The sequence below is a fragment of the Zea mays genome, chromosome 1 (genome assembly GCF_902167145.1).
Source record: "Zea mays cultivar B73 chromosome 1, Zm-B73-REFERENCE-NAM-5.0, whole genome shotgun sequence".
Lineage (NCBI taxonomy): Eukaryota > Viridiplantae > Streptophyta > Magnoliopsida > Poales > Poaceae > Zea > Zea mays.
The window spans coordinates 48,364,216-48,384,294 of NC_050096.1; the positions used below are offsets into that span (position 1 = coordinate 48,364,216).

The 20,079-nt window shown below is 43.8% G+C and overlaps 1 protein-coding gene and 1 long non-coding RNA gene across 11 annotated transcripts; both read left to right on the top strand.

Moving 5' to 3' along the window:
* Window positions 1–2,134: 2,134 nt before the first annotated feature.
* LOC103634545 (uncharacterized protein) lies at window positions 2,135–9,519 on the top strand. Of its 6 annotated transcripts, none has more exons than XM_008656553.2 (11): window positions 2,135–2,436; window positions 2,552–2,641; window positions 2,726–2,830; window positions 2,929–3,030; window positions 3,275–3,359; window positions 4,620–4,686; window positions 4,774–4,818; window positions 4,928–5,026; window positions 5,111–8,128; window positions 8,351–8,567; window positions 8,731–9,519. In XM_008656553.2, exons 1-11 carry the CDS (start codon window positions 2,338–2,340, stop codon window positions 9,307–9,309), a joined length of 4,506 nt encoding a protein of 1,501 aa, XP_008654775.2. In that variant the 5' UTR covers window positions 2,135–2,337; the 3' UTR covers window positions 9,310–9,519. The 6 variants fall into 6 exon arrangements, with proteins under 6 accessions (XP_008654775.2, XP_008654789.1, XP_008654787.2 ...); XM_008656567.3 differs by having other exon boundaries at window positions 2,140–2,436; window positions 2,919–3,030; XM_008656565.3 differs by having other exon boundaries at window positions 2,140–2,436; window positions 5,120–8,128.
* A 3,133-nt stretch (window positions 9,520–12,652) lies between these two features.
* Window positions 12,653–18,859, top strand: LOC103634546 (uncharacterized). 5 transcript variants are annotated; one of them, XR_004853283.1, is made up of 8 exons: window positions 12,653–13,644; window positions 14,255–14,660; window positions 14,760–14,848; window positions 14,942–16,681; window positions 16,801–16,854; window positions 16,965–18,158; window positions 18,271–18,453; window positions 18,612–18,859. It is a non-coding gene; the product is annotated as an uncharacterized lncRNA (long non-coding RNA). The 5 variants fall into 5 exon arrangements; XR_004853282.1 differs by having other exon boundaries at window positions 14,942–16,854; XR_004853279.1 differs by having other exon boundaries at window positions 16,801–18,158.
* The last annotated feature ends 1,220 nt before the right edge of the window (window positions 18,860–20,079 follow it).

Below are 20,079 nucleotides of genomic sequence, written 5' to 3' on the forward strand. Positions count from 1 at the left end.
CTCAATGAGAAATCTGAGACACGGTTTTATACTGGTTCAGGCTTGCGCCCTAGTATAATGTAGTGTTGATCATAGTATTGCTGAGGTTGTGTTACAACTGGTGTGCTCGTGTGTCAAAAGAGGATTGCCCTGCCCTTTTATAACTCAAGGGAGGACTTTACAATAGGAACTCATATTCTACTGGGAGGGAGCTTGGCTTGCTACCTCTAGGTGGTGTGGTCCTCCTTATGTCATTTGTAGGGTCGTGCGCTGTCGTACCCCCGTATGGTGTTCCATCTTGTTCATCCACCATATGGGTTCCTGTAGCGAGTCTACTACTGATGTCTTCAAGGTAGTGTGTGCGGGTCCCGCGGATCAGTCTCACTGTGTGGTCTTACGAAGCACGGCTCCTCCCGTTGTCACGAGCCCTACTTCATCTTTCAACGTGTTGTGGACATACAACCGGTATGGCGTAATGTCCAGTCCTTCCGGGTGTTTGGGTCCTTGTTGGGATTCTATACTGATGTCACCCAACGACTAGGCTTGACTGACCCCACAAGGCAGTGGTGGCACGTCTGAGTCCATATGCGGGGGCGCACGATTCGTGTTCTGATGGTGACTACTAGGCGCGCTGCACGTTTACCCAGGTGTTTAAAATCTGTTTGTCCAGGAATATGTTGTTGGCTTAAAAGGAAGGATTGGAGCCCCAAACCCTAGTTAAGTGTATGTTTAAAGAAGTTAGACAACATAGCTTAATGATATGAAAAGTTTGTGAGTTCAAATATGCTAGTTCTCTGATCTGTCCAAGTAAATTCAAATTTGTTACCTTCACCAAGTTTTGTGTGTGTAGATTTATGTATATGCTTACCCTAAACTTCAATTGGTTGTGTTACCCCACATCTCCTTATGAGAATTTGCATTTCATGGCATTACATAAGCATTGATGTATTTCTAATTGACTTGTAGAACACATAGAAGAAGTGGAAGTTGAAGTGGAAGAGGAATCAGTTCCTCAATCTAAAGGTCCTTCTGAGAGTCCTTCTGAAGGTGCTCCTGTAGGCTACGTTGCTAACTGTGATATCCGTGTAGAGGAACCAAAATCTTCTAAGAGTCATTATGTGAGTCCTTCATCGAACCCAACATAATTTTATCACAAGTTCAACATCATTCAATATTAAATGGCAACATCATGCCATCAAATCACACAAAATATATCATTGATAGTACAAAACTCTTGGAGCAAAAGAGAGTTTTCAACGACAACACAAAACATTAGGATAATTATCTAATTATTCAATACACAGTACTTAATATTTAAATATTTAAATATATAAGACGTGAAAAAAGGTTGCAGCTTAAGGGCATCCTTAATCCGGCCCCACATGTCATATGTTAGCGAGTTTTTAATTGGATAGCGGGTATGGGGTAAGAGAGAACATACTCATTCCCACCATACCCGATGTGTGTAACAAATAACATAATAAAATACCCATGGGTATAAAAAATCGCCATACATGTGCCCTAATAGGGTTTTTACCCATCGATTATTGGGTTTCGGGCACCCATTGCCATCCCTAGCTGGGAAACGGGAGCAAGTGTCGGGGAAGGGACCGGCGGCAGTACGGTGCAGAACAGGAACACCAGCCAAGAACAGGAATCGGCAACGGCGGGGAGCCAGACTTGGCGGCGAGGTAGCCAGACGCATGGGCGCGTCTGGGACAGCGACGAGGAGGAAAAAAGGTGCGACACAGCCCGACGAGGAAATATTTGGCGCGATTTTTTAGTTCAGGAGTGGTAAAAAGAAAGCTATATTTTGAGAGTACATATGGTTGGATTAGAAGTTGATCAATTTAGAGAATTGTTTTAAGAATTTGTTGGAGAGATATTTTTATGCCAATTCTCCTAATTTTGATTTAGGAATTTGTTTTATATAACTACGGGAGCTGCTCTAACGAGGGTAACGATGTCTTTGCGCAACCAAATACTCCTGATGGATTGGATTATAAGGATGATGTGGTTGGAATGTTGGATATTAAAATTCTGCCCCTAAAATGCAGTTGTCATATTTTCTTTAAAGGTCCAACGGACCCTGAGCCCACCGGTCCAAAGAACAGAAGGAAAATAAGGCCCATTACCAAACGGTACCTCCCGGGGCGAAAGATTAGTTTCATTTCCCTCCGAAACAGAGATCCGCATTTGATTTTTCTCTCGCCCTCTCCTGACCTAGTGACTTCTCGAGATTTCCCATTCCGGTGCCGCGCGCGCAGCTCGAGCAAGAACAATCCCCAATCTCCAATCCCAAATCCTAACGATTCCACACCCGTCTCCCCTCTGCATCCCGCTGTTTCACTGCCCGCTATGGCCTCACCTGCCACGGACGACGACATCGGCGACGAGCACCTGTTCGACGGCGTCCGCTTCATGCTGGTCGGATTCAACACCTATGACGCGTCCCAGGTGCGTGCGTGGCATCCCGCGCCTCGTCCTTGCAATTTGCTTACGCAGCCCAAATTTGCGGTTTGCGACGTTCTGGCCGATAAAGTTCCGACTGCGTCCGTCGTTCCGTGTGCAGTACCGGTCGGAGATGGTGCGGCGCGGCGGCACCGACGCCGGGCCGTCGGGCAACGGGTGCACACACGTGGTCGTGTGGAACCGCATCTACGTGAGTTTGGTTTGCAAATTGGTTCCTCTGTGTCTTGACAAGCTTGGATGGGGGACGGGGCTCTGATCTAGTTCTTCTTCGTAGGATGACCCGACGTGCGTGGCCGAGCGGGCGCAAGGGAAGAAGGTCGTCAGCGGGCTGTGGGTGGAGGACAGCTTGGATCGCGGGGTGCTTGCTGATGCCGATAGGGTCGGCTTTTGCTGCTAATTGCTCGGGCACTTGTGCTCTTATTTCTTCATCAGAGCCACGGTTTAGTTTTGTGACCCGTTATGTTCAGTCTTTTCCAGGTTTTGTATTGGCCGATGAGACATTTGAAGGGAATACCGGGTGCTCAATCGTTGCTTATATGCTTGACGGGTTACCAAAAACGCTATCGCGAAGACATGATGGTAGCACCCTCCCAGTTTTATCTATATGGCTACGAGTGTATCCATTTCACGCAATAGGATAGTTCCACATCCAAAGTTTAAATAGATTGAAAATGCCACGTTTTTGGAACTGGAAGGAGTAGACGCAAAAGTTACTTGCATTTGTTATACATTCAAATAAGAAACTAATGTGTTGTGTTCACGCAGAATCTTTTGGGTACTGTAATTGTGCTTGTGACATGATTCTTCTAATGTTTTGATGCAGAAAATGGTTTCTTTGATGGGAGCACGGTTCTCAAAACCTTTGATAGCAAATGCAGTCACTCACCTTGTTTGTTATAAATTCGAAGGTACGTTGTTTCTTTTATCAGTCAAATCGTGCAATACATATAGATAAAACTTGTTATAAATTTGAAGGTGTGTTGTTTCTTTTATCAATCAAACCGTGCAATACATATAGATAAAAAAGGATAGATTCACTGCCAGAGACTTCCACGTGAGTGGGGTCTAGGGAAGGGATAAATCCATACCTCTGCAAATAAGGAGAGGCTACTTTGAACCCATGACCAGGTGACTTAGTGAGTCAACTCTCACCACTGCAGCAGGTACTATGCTGAATTTTGTTATAACAAGCAATTTACCTGATGCTGTTTCCTCCCATGGAACTTCATAACTAGTTCCATGTACTTGTCTAGCAAAGCTAGGCCTGCTGTTTGTGTGCGTGTGTGTGGTGGTTTGGGGTGGGTGGGGGGGGGGTGGCATGGGGATATGCATCAGTGTTGCCCACCCACGCCCGAACCCAAACCAAAGGTAAGGTTAAGCTGATAGGGAAAGGGGGATTGACTTATATACTTCAGCATAGGCGAGGCGACCAAGAAAATGTAGAAACAGATCGTCCCAGCTTCAGGAAACAATGGAGCTCAGCTGCTCACATATATCAAGTAAAAATTGGATAATATGTGGGTATACCCATACCCTACTTGGTAGATCGATTTCTACCCACGCCTTCCACATTGCACATGGGTATGTATCTGGGGACTCGGTAGTCGGTGCAGGACTAAACAAAGCTATGCTCATATTGGTTTCATCTACTTTAATGTGAAGATGCACAATGCTCTTTCAAATAAATGTTTCTAAACATTAGTTAAGTGTCTTATATCTAATTTGTAGTATGGCCGGTACTGTGTGTTACCATTATCTAAAAAATCTAATTTGTAGTAGAGCTATGTTTCTAAGTTTGTCCATAATGCACATTTGTAGCTCATCTTTGTTTTTGGTTGTAGAATTCATTGGTTCCATAACAGTTTGGACATTTCTTCTGTTTAATTTGTATGTGAACCATACAAAGGTTAACTTTATGAACCATGCTTTGTATATTTGTGATATAGAACTGGAGGTAATTTGTAACTTATGTCCAGATGTTATTTGATATTAAGAAGCATCCAAGAAAACTTGAGCGAAGTAATCCAACAACATAATCATTATGTCTATGAGGTGTCTGTCTTTGGTAATTTATTTCTTTGACTATGCATATATCATGATACTAGATAGTTTTGTTGTGTACTGTTGAATTTCAGTATTTCACACCTTGATTTAACATATAATACTAGGTGAGAAGTATGAGGTTGCAAAAAAGGTGAACATCAAACTTGTTAATCACCAGTGGTTGGAAGACTGGTAGGTATTTCAAAACCACCATTCCTGATTTAATAGAAAGTCAACATGTTAATTGGATCGCTTATGTTACCCTCTTCATTGTTTCAGCTTAAAGGCATGGAAAATTCTCCCAGTCAGTGATTATAGCAAAAGGTAAGTATAATTGCAGTACTTATTTCCTGGTCTTTTTGTAATCCCAGATAGATCTGGTCCTGTCCTGGTATACCAATTTAACAGAATGCATTGAAAACTAATTCCACAGTAGTTGGGAGCTAGAATTAATGGATACACATGCCATTGACTCTGAACATGAAGCAGAAGCATCAGAACCAAGGTCATTGAACAATAGGCCCAGTGTCAGGTGCGCTTTTCAACTGAAAAAAAATACGATGAAACTTTTACCAAGCCTGATGTAGATTTATCAGTGATCACCTATCATTCACAGTGGTAACAGAGAGGTGGTGGTAGGAAGGAATTCGAACACTCCTGTTCATATCGTAAATACAGAAGATGACAACAGCAAGACACATGGCATTAGAGGCCGAATCAGTGCTAACTCTACGGTTGCAGTTTCTGCTAATGTTGATGTGTTTGGACCCATTCAAAGTCCTTCTGTTCATATCATGAATATAGAAGATGCAGACATCAATACCCATGATATTACAGGCCAAGACAATCCTGACTCTAGTTTGTTGCCAATTTCTGCCAAGGTTGATATACTCGCTCCCATTCAATCTTCTGGTGAAAAGAGAGACACTGTAAGAACCACAAATAGCCCAAATCTGCAGGAAGTTAAAGAAAAATATGTTGGTGCAAGGACACAGGACCTTGCAAGTGGTGTTCTAGGTCCTCAAAGCACAAGCAAAATGCCTGTTTTTAGAAATCATGTAGATACCTTAAATGGGACCCTGGACGTTCTAAAAGGCCATACAGATCATGTTTCTCGAAAATATTCTGCCAGCCATGATCAGACTGATGTTGCTGAAGTCTTATTGACCAGTCCTTTGAGAGGAAATCAGTCTGTGGACGAGCTCGATTCATCAAAAGTTGACAGATGGCAACATCAGGAGAAGGATAGACCCTCAGGTAGTCATATCACAGCAGCTGGTTACTTAAATGCCGATGCCAAGCTCAACAATCATGAGTTCAATCCGAAGCCTCGTAGTGATTCCATGTCTAACTACATCAAGAACACAAATAACTATAAAAAGACCTCTCGGAATTCATTTTTACAGGAAGGGTATTCAGTTAACCATATGGTATCACCTCAGAGGGCTGAAGAAAGCACACTGAGAGGTTACTCCAATCTTTCTACATTAGAAACAAGACAGCAAAAGGTTATTCAACCTGCTGATGTTCAGAGCATTGCAGGCAATGAAAATCCTAAGCGTGAGGATGGACTAGATGGTGCATGTGCTCAGAAAAGGAAGAGCTTGGTCTCCCCAGCTAGCATAAATTTGCAAACGGAAGATTTGGCGTCAGAAACTGGTCCTTTAGATTCTCCATTTGTGAGTAGAGTGAGTGATGCATCTGAAAGGATAATAAATCTAGTTGAAGCTAATGCTGTTAATTTGGGAAAGGAACGCTCTAGCTTTTCTACAAGCAGACAAGCAAGATCTAGGAAGACTTCTCTCAAGCATGGTGGTCCCATCAATGGAATCAAACTTTCTGAATATTCTTCAAGTGATAAGAATGTAAAATCTTTACAGAAAGGAAGGATGTCATTCAAAGCAATGACAGAAAGTAAATGTGCCATGAGTTCTTCAGCCACTGTTCAAGATGGAAAAACAAGTGCAGGTTTCCCGTTTCAGGATAAGGATGGGGAAAGTACACACAGTAGTGGTAATGCAGCAAATCAAGATTGCTTGAATGAGATAGGAAATGCCTTCACAAAGGATCCGGCACATGACAAATCTGTGCACAGTTCAAATAATTCACAAGTTGTGCCCTCTTATAGAAATGCCAGCAGTAGGATAGAAGATCCAGTCAAAGTTAATGGTAATGAAATGGCAGTGGCATCAAATTCTGAACTTGAGAAGGTGGTGTCTGATGCCACTGTGAAAGAAAGCACAAAACAATTTCAAGACACTTCAAGGAATGTCCAGGCTGAAACGAGTTATTCAAAGAAAGCACCAACTACTATAAGAAGGAATGCAGGTGTCAAGAGGCACCGGAGCGCTGATATCGAGGCTGAAGGGTCAGTTATCAACAGTGCTAAGAAAGTTGTTCCTGAATCCTGGCCTGCCAAAGGGTCAGTTATCAACAGTGCTAAGAAAGTTGTTCCTGAATCCTGGCCTGCCAAAGTGATTCATGGTGAGCATGCTGACCCAGCCTCTAAAAATGGCTACAGCACATCATGTGCAGCTGAACTCAAAACAAATCGTCCAAAGAAAGCATTGATCTGTAGAGTGACAAATACTGTTGCAAAGAGGACACGGGGTGCTTGCGCCAAGAAAGATGATGCACGGGTAAGTTCTAGTTTGGAGTTCAGTAAAGTGACGTCTCAAGAAAATTTTGAGATAATCTCTCCCAAAAAACTTGACACTGCAAATGCTGATGAACAACGAAGAAATTCACCTAAGAAAATACAGAACACCAGAGTAAGGAATAGAGCCACGAAGAGGTCATGGAAATCTGACACCAACATGAGCAATGATACAGTAATGGACAAAGCTGAGACAGTGGCTGCTGGTGCATTGTCTGATGACTTGCTTCCCACAGACAATGTTGAAGACTGGCCTAAAAAGCTTTCCAGTCATGGAAGTGTTAGTGACTGTGAAACACTTTCTCCAAAAACCATATCAAAGGCCAGAATTAGGAATGCAGCTTCCAACAGGAAAATAAGAACTGTAGACCACAAGTCCGGCGACAAGTTTGGCAAAATTGGTAGTGCCGTTAAGTCTGAAACAAAAGCTTTTTCATCAAACAGAACCGAAGGGATTTCATGCAATATCAGCAAAGTAATTGCTGATCCAGACTCCGAGAAGTCCAACAAGGATGTGGTAAGAGAGGTGTCGGGGCTGTTTTGCCAAGATTCTTGCACGATAGACAAGCAAGGATCATACAATTCTAAGTTGAGAAGCAGCACAAGGAACAAAGCTCCGACTCCAGATCATGAAAAGGAGAACAGACTAGGCTCTAGTGATCTCAACTCTAAACCAAACAGAACTGGCAGTCTGCGTTCCAAATCTGATGCAAAATCGATCAAGAAAAACACGCGTGTGCTCAGTAAGCACCAAAGGGGAAATAGAAGTGAACCTTGCACCTTGATCACGAGCAAACCTGCATTGTTTATCTTAAGTGGAAATAGTGAGCAGAGAAGGGGTTATCGCTCGATACTTAGACGGCTGAAGGGGCGAGTTTGTAGGGATTCACATCACTGGTCATACCAAGCAACGCATTTCATCGCTCCAGACCCTCTGAGGAGAACCGAGAAGTTCTTTGCAGCGGCTGCAGCTGGCAGGTTAGGACTATGATTTAGGCTACCAAGAGTTTACAAACTTTACATCTTAGAGTACTTAGTATCATTGATTATATGACCATTTATCAGTGGGAGACATGGTGGTACTGTATGGCTTGCTTGGACACATTAACTTTATTTGCAAATTTATTATGTCAAAGTTTTATTGTAGCCTTTTAGATTGTGTGGCCAAGTTGAATGCTCAAAGCTTCTTTCTCCAATTAGGTGGATACTGAAGAGAGAGTACTTGACCGCGTGCATTGAGGCCGGCAAGTTCGTGGACGAAGAACCGTTTGAATGGTTCGGCACAGGCTTCAACGATGGACGAACAATCAGTTTCGACGCTCCCAGGAAATGGCGAAACATAAGGCAGCAGATGGGCCATGGCGCCTTCTACGGAATGCAGATCGTTGCCTACGGACAGTTCATATTACCAACTCTGGTAATAGTTCTTTGCTTATAGTCAGCCAGCTCTTTTGACAACAGGCTTGTAGTGTGGCTGTGGAAACTAGTGATGCACGAGCACGACGCCTATTGTCTTGTACTTTGGGGTTTGATTATGTTCCGTGTTTTTTCTAAATTTTAAAGTTCCTCTTTCTTGGCAGGACACAGTAAAGCGTGCAGTAAAGGCCGGCGATGGCGCCGTTTTAGCAACATCGCCGCCATACACCCGGTTCCTAGACTCTGGAGTCGACTTCGCCGTGGTATCAGAGAGCATATCACGAACAGACGCGTGGGTCCAGGAATTCATCAGCCACGGCATTCCCTGTGTCAGCGCCGATTACCTGGTCGAGTACGTGTGCAAGCCGGGCCAGCCCCTGGACCGGCACGTTCTCTTCGAGACGAACTGCGTGGCCAGCAAGTCCCTGGAGAAACTCACGAAGAAGCAGGTAGAGATGGCAACGGCGGAGAAGTCGGAACCGTCGGAAGACGACGATCCGGAGGACCTGAGCTGCTCGGCGTGCGGCCGCAGGGACCGGGGAGACGTGATGCTGATCTGCGGCGACGAGGCCGGCGAGGCCGGCTGCGGGATCGGCATGCACATCGACTGCTGCGACCCTCCCCTGGACGCCGTCCCCGACGACGACTGGATGTGCCCCAGGTGCGCCGTGCCGGAGCCCGAGACCGAGACGAAGCATGCTAGAGGCACCGAACGCAGGGGCAGAGGGTCCAGGCGAAGGTGATCTTTCTGTACGCTGTGTGGTGGTCTTTCCATGGTGTGTGGATTACACGCGCTTACTTAATTGAACAAAAATAAATGTACTACACGAATAGTTGGAGGCATTGTATGTTTTTAGAAAGAAAAACCTTGTAGAATGCCGCACGCTTCTGCTGTCCGTTCTCGCTACCTCCAGCAGCTTACTCCCAATATGTACACGATCTGTTGGCCCTAAGATACGGCTTTTTTTAAAGACAACATATCTGGTGCACATGGAACATTGGTGCACATGGTGCACATATTAAATCAACACCACTCATTTTAGATCTAACGTTTCTAGTTGTTTGGTACATTTTACTAAGGACACCCTTCAACATGGTGGTGTCTAGTGGTGGAAGATATTATTTGTAAATTGAATAATCAACTAGAGACGTTAGATCTAAAATGAGTGGTGATGATTTAATATGTGCACCATGTGCACCAGTCTTCTATGTGCACCAGATATGTCCCCTCTGGGCCGGGCGCTTGCTTGGACTCTATGCTTTGAATTTTTTTTGTTTGTTTGTATTTGAAAACGACAATCCATTGTAAATAAATAAACTTGGAGGAGAAGCAGACATGGAACCGTTTCGTAACAAGACCGGCAGTCACGCCGCTGGCACGTGGGACCAAAAGCGGGAGCAGGAAAAAGGAAACCCGTCTCATCATCATCAGTGTAATATAAGAGGCAAGGCAAAGGCAACAAGTACAGGCTACAAATCCCTTGCTTTCGTAGGTGCAGGCCAGGCCTTGCCCAGAGCTCCTCCCTCCCCTCGCCCCTCCCGCTGGAACGGAATGGAATCCGATGCGTGCCGTCACCATCATCGTTCCGTACAGGGCATCGTCGCTACATCAGCATCCGGGCGCTGATGGGGGTGTCTCCCTAGTAGTTTTAAAATGCCAATGTAATCAGCGTCTTTTTAGATGCGAAAGCCAGCCAGCTCCCATCCAGTTGAAGCGATGACGACGGGCGCAAGAGAAAGAAAAGCATGTATGCGTGCCAAATTAAAGCAAGGAGATGGAATTTTGCCAGCCCAACGAAAAGGCCATTGTGCGATTCAGCGGCTCATAAATTATTGGCTCTCTGTTCTGTTCACATCTGAACGAACCACCAGCGTGGCGTACGACCGTGATTCTTCTTGTCAAGACAGTTGGTTTGGTTTAGCAGCAGATCTATACTATATGGGCTGTCAAATTTGAAATAACACCCCGTTTGGATCCTTTCATTTCAGAGGAATTGAAATTCACTTAATAAAATAACCTAATTAGCTTGAAATTTGACGTACCACCACTTTCCAATGTTCTCATATAAGTTTACATCAAATTCATGGGATGGAGGATAGAAAATGAGTATGTATCACTAGAATTTATTTCTACTCTGTAACTTACAAGACGGTTTTATTACACTCACTCCTTTATAGTAAAAATATAGCACATAAATATCTCCGACATATTGCTAATAATATTATACTGATATGTTTCACTAAAACTAAATTAGTTTAATTGATATATATATTTAAATTATTATTATTAGAATAAAATTTGATTCTAATGATTCAAACGGGACGTAAGGTAGATGAGATAGGATAGCAAAGCCTTAGGGTGTGTTTGGTTTGACTTTTGGCTTTGGCTTTTGCCCCCCGGCCCTAAAAGCTAAAAGCCAACCAAAGGGCTGGATCCAGGAAGCAGCTTTTTCTAAAAGCCGACTTTCTCGTAGTGCAAATCTGAAAGCACCCCTGGACCTGCTTTTAGTGGCTTTTCGGATAGAACTGTGAAAACATATATCGAAGAATTTTTAATGACTTTTAGTGATTTTCACCAAACGGGTTTTAGCTTTTTAATAGCTTACAGCCTACAGCAGCTTTTTCCACAGCTCACAGCCCACAGCAACTTTTTTCACAGCCACAGCCCAACCAAACAGACCCTAAATATCCCTCGTGCATGTCGTGTGAAGAAGTGCAGTACTGCCTGCTATTATGGCCGTTTCATCTACTATATATATGCTCGGCGCCACCTGAAAATGGATACTTCCACGGTTCTGTATTATCATTGCCGAGTCTCGAATATTTGAGCAGCTAGCTAGCCAGCCTCCCTGACGATACGTTTGCTACATGGCGTGCACGCGCGCGGTCACCATAATTAACCTCATGCATATGGATCTCATTTCTGTAAGTTAAAAGAAGATGAGGCCGGCCGGCCGGGGGACAAAGCGAGCGTTGGAGTCACGTATGCTCTCGATCTGTGTGTGATGAGCCAGCCAGTGCAAGAATGCGTGTGCATGCGTAATGCGTTGTTCAGATCATCAGATGCCAATTCACATGAGTTCCATCATACCATTGGTTGACACAACAACGCTCCTTCACATGCATCGTCTCCAAGACACTTCACGGCTGTCCTGCCCGTCCCCGGCCCGCCACTCTTTCATGCCCATGCTTTCCATCAATGCACGCGGCTCTGCAGGACTGCAGATTCTTCTTGCCAAACTAATACTGTTAGTACGAACTCGATCTGCTCACAAACTGCAAAACAAGAGTACTAGATGATCGAGAGGGAGCCCTTTTCCCGTCACATGCATGCTCAAGATCTGGTGCCTCTCGCTCGCGCGTACCGTACGTATCCTTTTCGAGCGTCTGGGCAACACGTTACACACGTATGGGTGGAGAGAAATTAACACCGCTGCTTTACGATTACGACGCCTTTGCCTTTTTTTTTCCTCTGAATCAATGACACAGCGTGGTCCTTGGCATGCTAGCTAGATTTTATGTGCGCCTCTGCCCTTCCTTGTGCAGCTACATACGACCGGTTACTAGCTAGCTGTACGTTGTTGGACAGCCTTATTCATAAATAAATTCATGATGTAGGGGCGAGGGAAACAAAACCCAGAAATGTTTATCTTTATGTTAGGATATCTCGAGAGCTATAAATACTTGGAACAAAATATATTACAGCCATCGCTAGAGAGAAAAAACGCATTAATTATCCAACAAATAAAGAAGCGAGTTCCGAAGCCCCTTTATCCAGTAAATGAACAGTTTAGTTTAAAATTATTTATGTAGAAAGAAAAGAAATAAAGAGGCGAGTTCCAAGTTCTGGCGGTATTGCTGATTGCCCACACTGTCTGCCCACTACTAATAGATGTCTTAATACTGTTACAACCACTATTAGTAGTATGCGCATGGTTCTGAACCACACAAATCATTGTGACGCAGAACTGCAGAAATAGGCATCCTATGGTGACAGTTCATTAAGTTCAATTAATTAAAGGCATGGACAGGATACTATAACTCCATTAGTGTACCGTAGCCCGGCATATCTATTACTACTCTATAAGACAGCAAGGAGGGCGTCCACAGTTGTCGTGCCCCCGCTCCCGCACATCGCGCCGCCCCATCTTCCCCGACTGTCGTCCCGCCGCAGAAATCTCGCCCGCCCCTCCCCCCTCGCCCGCACGTGGACCCGCCTCTCCTCGCCGTGATCTCCACTTCTAGCAATGACGTCCGCGCAATCCACTCCCCCCGATCTGTCTCACCTCCATGGAAGTATTCGATCTGCCGCTCCCAAATCTCTCCCTGGAATGTCGATCCGCGTGATCCACTCCCCCGATCTGCCTCACCTACATGAAGTACCCGATTTGTCGCTCCCAATCTCTGCATCGCGTGGACGCCTTCCATGGAGTCTCTGTACGTATGCGCGATTTACTCCCCCTCCCCCCGATCTGCCGCTCCCAATATCTCCCTGGAAGACCGATCTGCATGGTGTGGACGCTCCATGGAGTCCCCACCCCGCAACCCCGCTCCGTGCTGTGCGGCGACGCGATCCTTGCCGACCTTCGCGAGCCAGCGCCGCGCCGGCTCATGGAGTGGGACATCTAGCAGCCGAAGAAGAAGTTCAAGAGGGGCGGCAGACGCTCGTTCGCTGCGTAAGACGATGAGGACTTCAAAGCCGACTCCATCGATTTGGATTTGGAGCTCACAGAAGGGGCTGACTCCAGAAGGGCTTTCTCCAGAGGTATTAGCTCAAGCTTATTTTCTATGGTGGTATACGTATTTTTGCGTTTGATTGTTGCAGACGATTAGAATCTACGAGTTGGTTGGGGTGCCGCCGCCGCCGCAGGGAACCCCTCGCTGGCGGGTCTGGTCGAGTCCGGTGCGCTTGTACGCGTATCGTGGCGGCAGTTTGGCCCTGTCCCGGCGTGGTGGCGGCAGTTTGGCCCTGTCCCGGCGTGGTGGCCGCTAAACTTCATGGAGCTCGAGGACGTGTGGATCCTCGGCACCTCGCACCTCTCCGCGTCCTCCACACCGTCAAAGGAAAAGATCATCGTGTAATTGAGTTGTCTGCTGCCAAATTTTTACTATCATCAGTGGTTACTTTCTTTCTTCTACTTGAAATTACTCGTGTCGTTTAGTGTTGGTGTAAGCCAATGCCTGTAAATGACTTCGTAGTCAGAACTGATCTTTTTTGTTTGTTTAGTGTTTACTGGGTGCAACTGTTTGCTTCATGTTCCACAAATTGAACTGACAAACCTATCATCTGTTTGTGCTGCTGCATCGGCTTTTGGTTTACAACAGTTACCAACTTTAGCAAGTTTGATTTCTCATTTATGCTGAGATAATGCTTACCTCTGTTAGTGGTGTTTTAGTGTGGTTCGTTATCCTCGCAATCCTTTAGCAAGATGGCATACATAGACTAACTGTACAGTGTCACCTAAGACAGTATGCGTGTTGAATTTTGCCTTCTAAATAGGTTTTAGATAGTTTTCGGTATGTTATTATTGATTGATTTAAGAACTGGCTTGTAACCATTTTTGGCAACTTTTGTAGCACAATTTTTTACGCTGCATGTTATGATCTTAGAAATTAGCTTGGGTCTGAGACCTGATTATTTGGATTGACTAAAAACAAGCTCATCCAGATTTACCAACTCTGATGCAGGGCCCCCTCATTGAAGAGCCTCCATCTCTGCCTGTGCCATTACGTCACTAATCAAGGTTTTGCAGAGGCAGTTAATTGCTTCCCTCAGCTCGAGGAGCTAGACATTACATTCTGCTCATTGTATGGCATCGTGTGTGAGACTGCTGGGAGAGCCTGCCCGACAACGTCGTCGTCTAGCTCTGCCGGAGCAGGCAAGGACGTGTATCCCCTTAAATGTTATGCCGCTTAAACAAATGCTGTCAAATCTTCTTCCGGGAGCGGGGCTAACAAACCACGTTGCAGAGCCCTCACTTCGGAGCTGGAATCATGTACTCGTCCAGTGCCAACGAGCCGCTTTTGAAGTCCAACATGTTCTCTCTCGGTGGCTCCAAGTTCTTAGGCGCAATCAACAGAAGCATCAACTTGGGTCAGATCAACCGATCGCTGCCTCGTGCTTACCACTTCTCATTACCCATGGGACTCACAAAGACCTGCTGATTTTGTTGGTTTCTTTGGACTGGCACAGGTGGGCAGAGCGCTCTTGCTCTCCGTCTGCTCCGCGTTGTTTTTCCTTCTAAAATTTCTACCAGTGCGAACTATCCGTTTGGAGGAGAGGTGCTTTATAATAAACTGACATGTATTTTTTCTCCATATGTTATGTGATAACATATCAACTGAATTCTACTACCATATACTGTATTTTGGTAGTTCCGAGCAACTAGGAGAGTTTCTGAAGATATTGGAAGTACAACACAAAAAGGTCAGAACCACTTTTCAATCTAACCAGATGTTTATATGTTTGGTGGTGAAGCTACAAAAATTCTAGACTATGTGGAATATTTCCCAAATTGAGTTGGTAATGGAAAGTAAAGGACTGCAGAATGTGCCGCTTCTGGTCTTGAAGGTTTCCAACATGGTTCGTCAATGGAAAGGTAGTATCGGCTTGCGAAATATATTCCTAAGCCTACAGAATGTAAGCTAAAATCACGTGCTCACTGTGTACATTTTTTTCTGGTAACAACAACTTTTTCTGAAAAGAATGAACATCCTAAATCCTTACTCTCTGTAGATAAGAAGCATCTAGAATAAAAGATATCCAATGCCTTTACTGTTTGTACGGTAGATTTTTCTTTGTCATATATCATAGTTACCTCTTGAAGTACATTTCATCAAGTTGTAGTTAGCCCTTGATGTACATTTCAGCTTTGATGTATACTAGCACAAAACAGAAAGAATCATTATGGTCGAACTACTACTATAATGAGAATTTCACATGCTACTGCTAGATTATCTTGTATGCATGGTTCTTGAGCATAGTCACATTATTTCTAAAACTAATTCTGGAGAGTATGTTTATGTGGAGTTAGAAAAAGTAATATACAAATACATATTATTCTATAGTAGCTTTATAGGTATAAAAAATTCCGTATGTTACTTCTGGTACAGACATTTTTTCTATATAATTGAACAAGCACACCTGTAACTGAATCCGTTTTGCAACTCCAAACTAAAACTGGAATGCATAATAATTGCATATACAACAACAAATATGTTATGATATATAGGAATCCAGATTCCCTGTGCAATGTAATAACATCATTAAGGCCTTGTAACAGTCAGGATAGCATCTGAGTAGTTTAAGTGTTGTCGGCCTATGTGCTCTAGACGAGAATTTTTGCTTTGTCATATAACAAATTCTAGGAACTTTTTTTTGCAAAATTATAACCATTTATCACTTATCAGGATGTTGTGTTGACACTAAACATTCTCGCCTTTCTTGGTAATAGTGTCCACTTAAGTTAGACGAACTGCCACCATTCTTTCCACTGCTCTGTTTCAACTTCCTCGCAAAAAACATAGCGACCTGCATGTGCGTTTTTCGCCATGATCTCAGTTCTCTTTAGCTCCGTCTTCCCCCTTCTTGATCTCAGCTTCAACCCTTATCTTTTGTCTCCCTGTCCATCTCCATCCCGGTGTGATCAACTTTCAAGAAGCAGTTGGGACTGGACCTTAATTTTTGCATGTCTAGAGGAAATTGCCGGTTTGGTTCGTATTGTGTAAGAATTTGAGATTTTGAGTTAGATTATAATAATTAATATGTGGTGTTCATTTTTATATAATTTATTGAAACCGTACATAGCGATATCGACCTTGTACTTCTACCAGAGTGGCTGAAGGCACTCGTGGCCCATGGGCTCCTCAGTCGTTCCTTCGTCGGTGTAGAAGGTGGCTGACGAGTAACCCAGGACACGGTGCGCGAGGAAGATAAGCCATGGTTGTTTCTGCCGATCAACAGATGACAGGCAGTGCTCGATGAACCTGTACTGCTCCGTTCCTGGCCTCCAGTCCAACTCGGTATTGGCTTACGCAGAAACGGAACATCCCGTAGTCCGTTGAGTACCTAGAATTATAAGCTGATGTTCAATGAGAGCTTCTTACAGAAAAAAGGTTGGAAAATACTGTAACTTTCTAGATGGACAGTGATGCACAGCTCAGCTCCATCAACAAATAGCTTCAATGCTGTATTTGTTAACTGCCATAAGTATTTGTTTTTGACTTTTTTGCAGGTGTCATGAGTAGTGAAATTTCAGCCATCTCAGCTTCATCAAACACCATAAAAGGTTGTTAATGTCCTCTTTTGCCTGTCTATTATTTATTTTAGTTGAACCAGAAATATCTTTGTATTTGACCACGTATATAAGCAGTAGCTTCATGTTTTATTTCATACCAGAACTGCTCACGGTTTTCTGCTGGCACGTAGAACATATTCTGAGCTGGTACCCCGCATTCACCACCTGAATCAAGATTTCCATAGAAAGATCCTGATCCAGGCCAATCTCTTTTGTGGCTACCACTGCAACCACAAATTAGTAGCATCAGAAACATATAAAAACTGTATCGTTTTATTACTTGATCTATTGTCGAATTGGAATCCTGGAGAACCTCCCAACCATGTAAGGCACAGTAGAAGCAATGGGCTCAACCTGTGCAGTGAATTGGTCGCATTGTGAAAGATAGCCATTGGCATATGAGCTGGTTTGTTGTGTTAAGTGAACCAGGCTCAAAGTCATTGGACTCATTTGAACCATCAACCTCAGTCCGTTGAGATGACTATAATGTGGTGTGGTGTGACCCATGATTGACATAAATTAAGAAGATTTGGTGGGCTTGGCTTGATGACAACATTGTTTTTTTGTGTCTGTACACGATGGCAGCAGTGCTTTCGCCTTATGTGTGCTGCTCTTCAGGTCTCTATGGATGACATCGCCCCCTCTCCCGCTATTATTAATTTAATTTGTAGCGAGACTGACATGATGATGATAAGATGACGGATCGCCATGTCAACATGGGATGCTCATCATCGAATGATTTTATCTATAATTTGCGATGTGTTTTGTGAGATGAGTCGGGCGATGGAAGTTGGTCAACATGCACCAGAGGTCGAGGCTGCTGAAGCATCAGATGAAGATGTTGAGGCCTACATCGGCAAAGCCACCGGTGGTGTGCTGATTTATCTATTACTTTTCTTAAACAACATATATAGAAATTGTCCCACTCCTGTTTACTACACAAAGATGTTAAGTGTATTGCAACACAATAAATGTTTTTATGACTAAGTTTTTAATCCAAAATATTCCGAGTTTAGTTATGTATTGGTTATTATTACTCCAGTCCAATCATGGTTATTACCTGTTTATATATCTGCCAGGATATTTACTCCTTTGGTGAACGCAGAGATGAATTGAGACAATAATGGAATGGTGACCTTCAAGGAATTCCTTTTTGCTTTTACTCAACCGAAGATTAGGCGTTCTGAATCGATCGAGCCAGCCCCTCAGGAGGCCTCCAGCAGCTCCCTCCTGTCGTGCCTCGGAAGTAGTAGCTCATGTTCTATATGTGGCGAGCTGATGGTAGAAATTACCAGGTTTGCATGCCATTGATTTTTTTGCGAGTACAAAGAGTTGGTGTTCTATGTAGTGGTGCACAAACAATTTTATAACCGACATTCCTTTTTCTTTGTTTGTTGATGTGATTAGGTTCATTCTCTTCTGTGATATGTGAAGCTCGAGTGAAAAGAAAAATTATGTGATGAGAACATAGCAGCTGAAGTTGGAATATATTGAGATGTCTATAATGTGGTGTGGTGTGACCCATGATTGACAGATTAAGAAGATTTGGTGGGCTTGGCTTGATGACAGGCGACAGCATTGTTTTTTTGGGTCTGTATACGATGGATGACATTGCCCCCTCTCCCACTATTATTAATTTAATTTGTAGCGAGACTGACATGATGATGATAAGATGACTGATCACTATGTCTGCATGGGATGCCCATCATCGAATGATTTTATCTATAATTTGTGATGTGTTTTGTCAGATGAGTCGGGCGATGGAAGTTGGTCAGCATGCACCAGAGGTTGAGGCTGCTGAAGTATCAGATGAAGATGTTGAGGCCTACATCGGCAAAGCCACCGGTGTTGTGCTGATTTATCTATTACTTTTCTTAAACAACATATATAGAAATTGTCTCACTCCTGTTTACTACACAAAGATGTTCAGTATATTGCAACACAATCAATGTTTTTATGACTAAGTTTTTAATCCAAAATATCCCGAGTTTAGTTATGCATTGGTTATTAACAAAGAATAAATATTGTTCGTTTTTTATATAATTATTGTGTACGTGCTTTGTGTGTGGCCACTGCCCGCACGCGCTAGGCTTAACTATGTAATAGAAATTGTGTTAGAATCTTTTTCTCTTTGTTTCTAATGATAAAGAAAGTAGAAGAATGCGTATACACAAGATAAAAAGACCATTCTTTATTTTTCTTAATAAATGTCTCGTGTATATCTCAACTACCAAGCACCACCACCCGATCGCTTCCTATAATAAATTTTTGCACAAATGTATATTTGAAACATGGTTGTTGGCTTTAATAAATAGGATGCACACATCTTTGTAGTTTACGCTGTATAAATGAAACCGTAGCAAAGCACGGGCACACTACTAGTATATCAATAAGCATGGAGTTGCCTCCTAGTGGTCTGATGTTTCAATACAGTAGTTTGGATGTGTAACACACTATATTCAGCAAAGTTCTATATTCAGCAAAGTCAGATCGGAGTGCATACATGTATACGTTTGTGCAGTTGTGTAGTGCACTGTGCACCTACCGCTTGTGCGGCTCCGCATGCTGACGTAGTGAGAGAGAGAAAAAGGTAAGTGCTAGCTTCTAGGCTGTGAATGGCCAATGGGAGCAAGAGGAACGGTATCTATCTCTATCTGAACCAATGCACCGTGCTGTGCAATTTGCATGCCTGATCGATCAGTCAAAGAAGCGCGATGAGATAAGTTAGTTTAATGACAGCGTAATCTTCATATACAATCTCCTCTGCGCCCAAACACTGGACGAGAGACATTGAATATTACCTGTCGTCGCACAAGTTGTTGGAGTCCTCTGATAGATCTCTCTGCATGCATATACACATTCGAAAACCAAGATCGGCATCCTAGCTTGTGACGTATGCTTGGGTAACAGGATTAGATAGCTGTAGTACCCGCTACTAATCTTCTTGCCCTGGTAGCCAGTACAAGTGCCCGGCGAGAGGTTTTTTAAAGGCTCTGATCGCCTTGTTGTACCTCAAGATTCTGCTACACTGGTACCCAAAATTACGAAGAGCGCAGGCATGCAGGCACGCGCTACCTCATGCCGTCATGCGTGGATGGTCCCATGCATGCACGCGCCCGCTCAAACGCTTAGCTGCTGTCGTCCAGACTCCAGAGTTTAAGGGCATGACAGTGCGCGTGCCTTAGCTTCTGGCCTATTTATTTTGTGATAATTGGT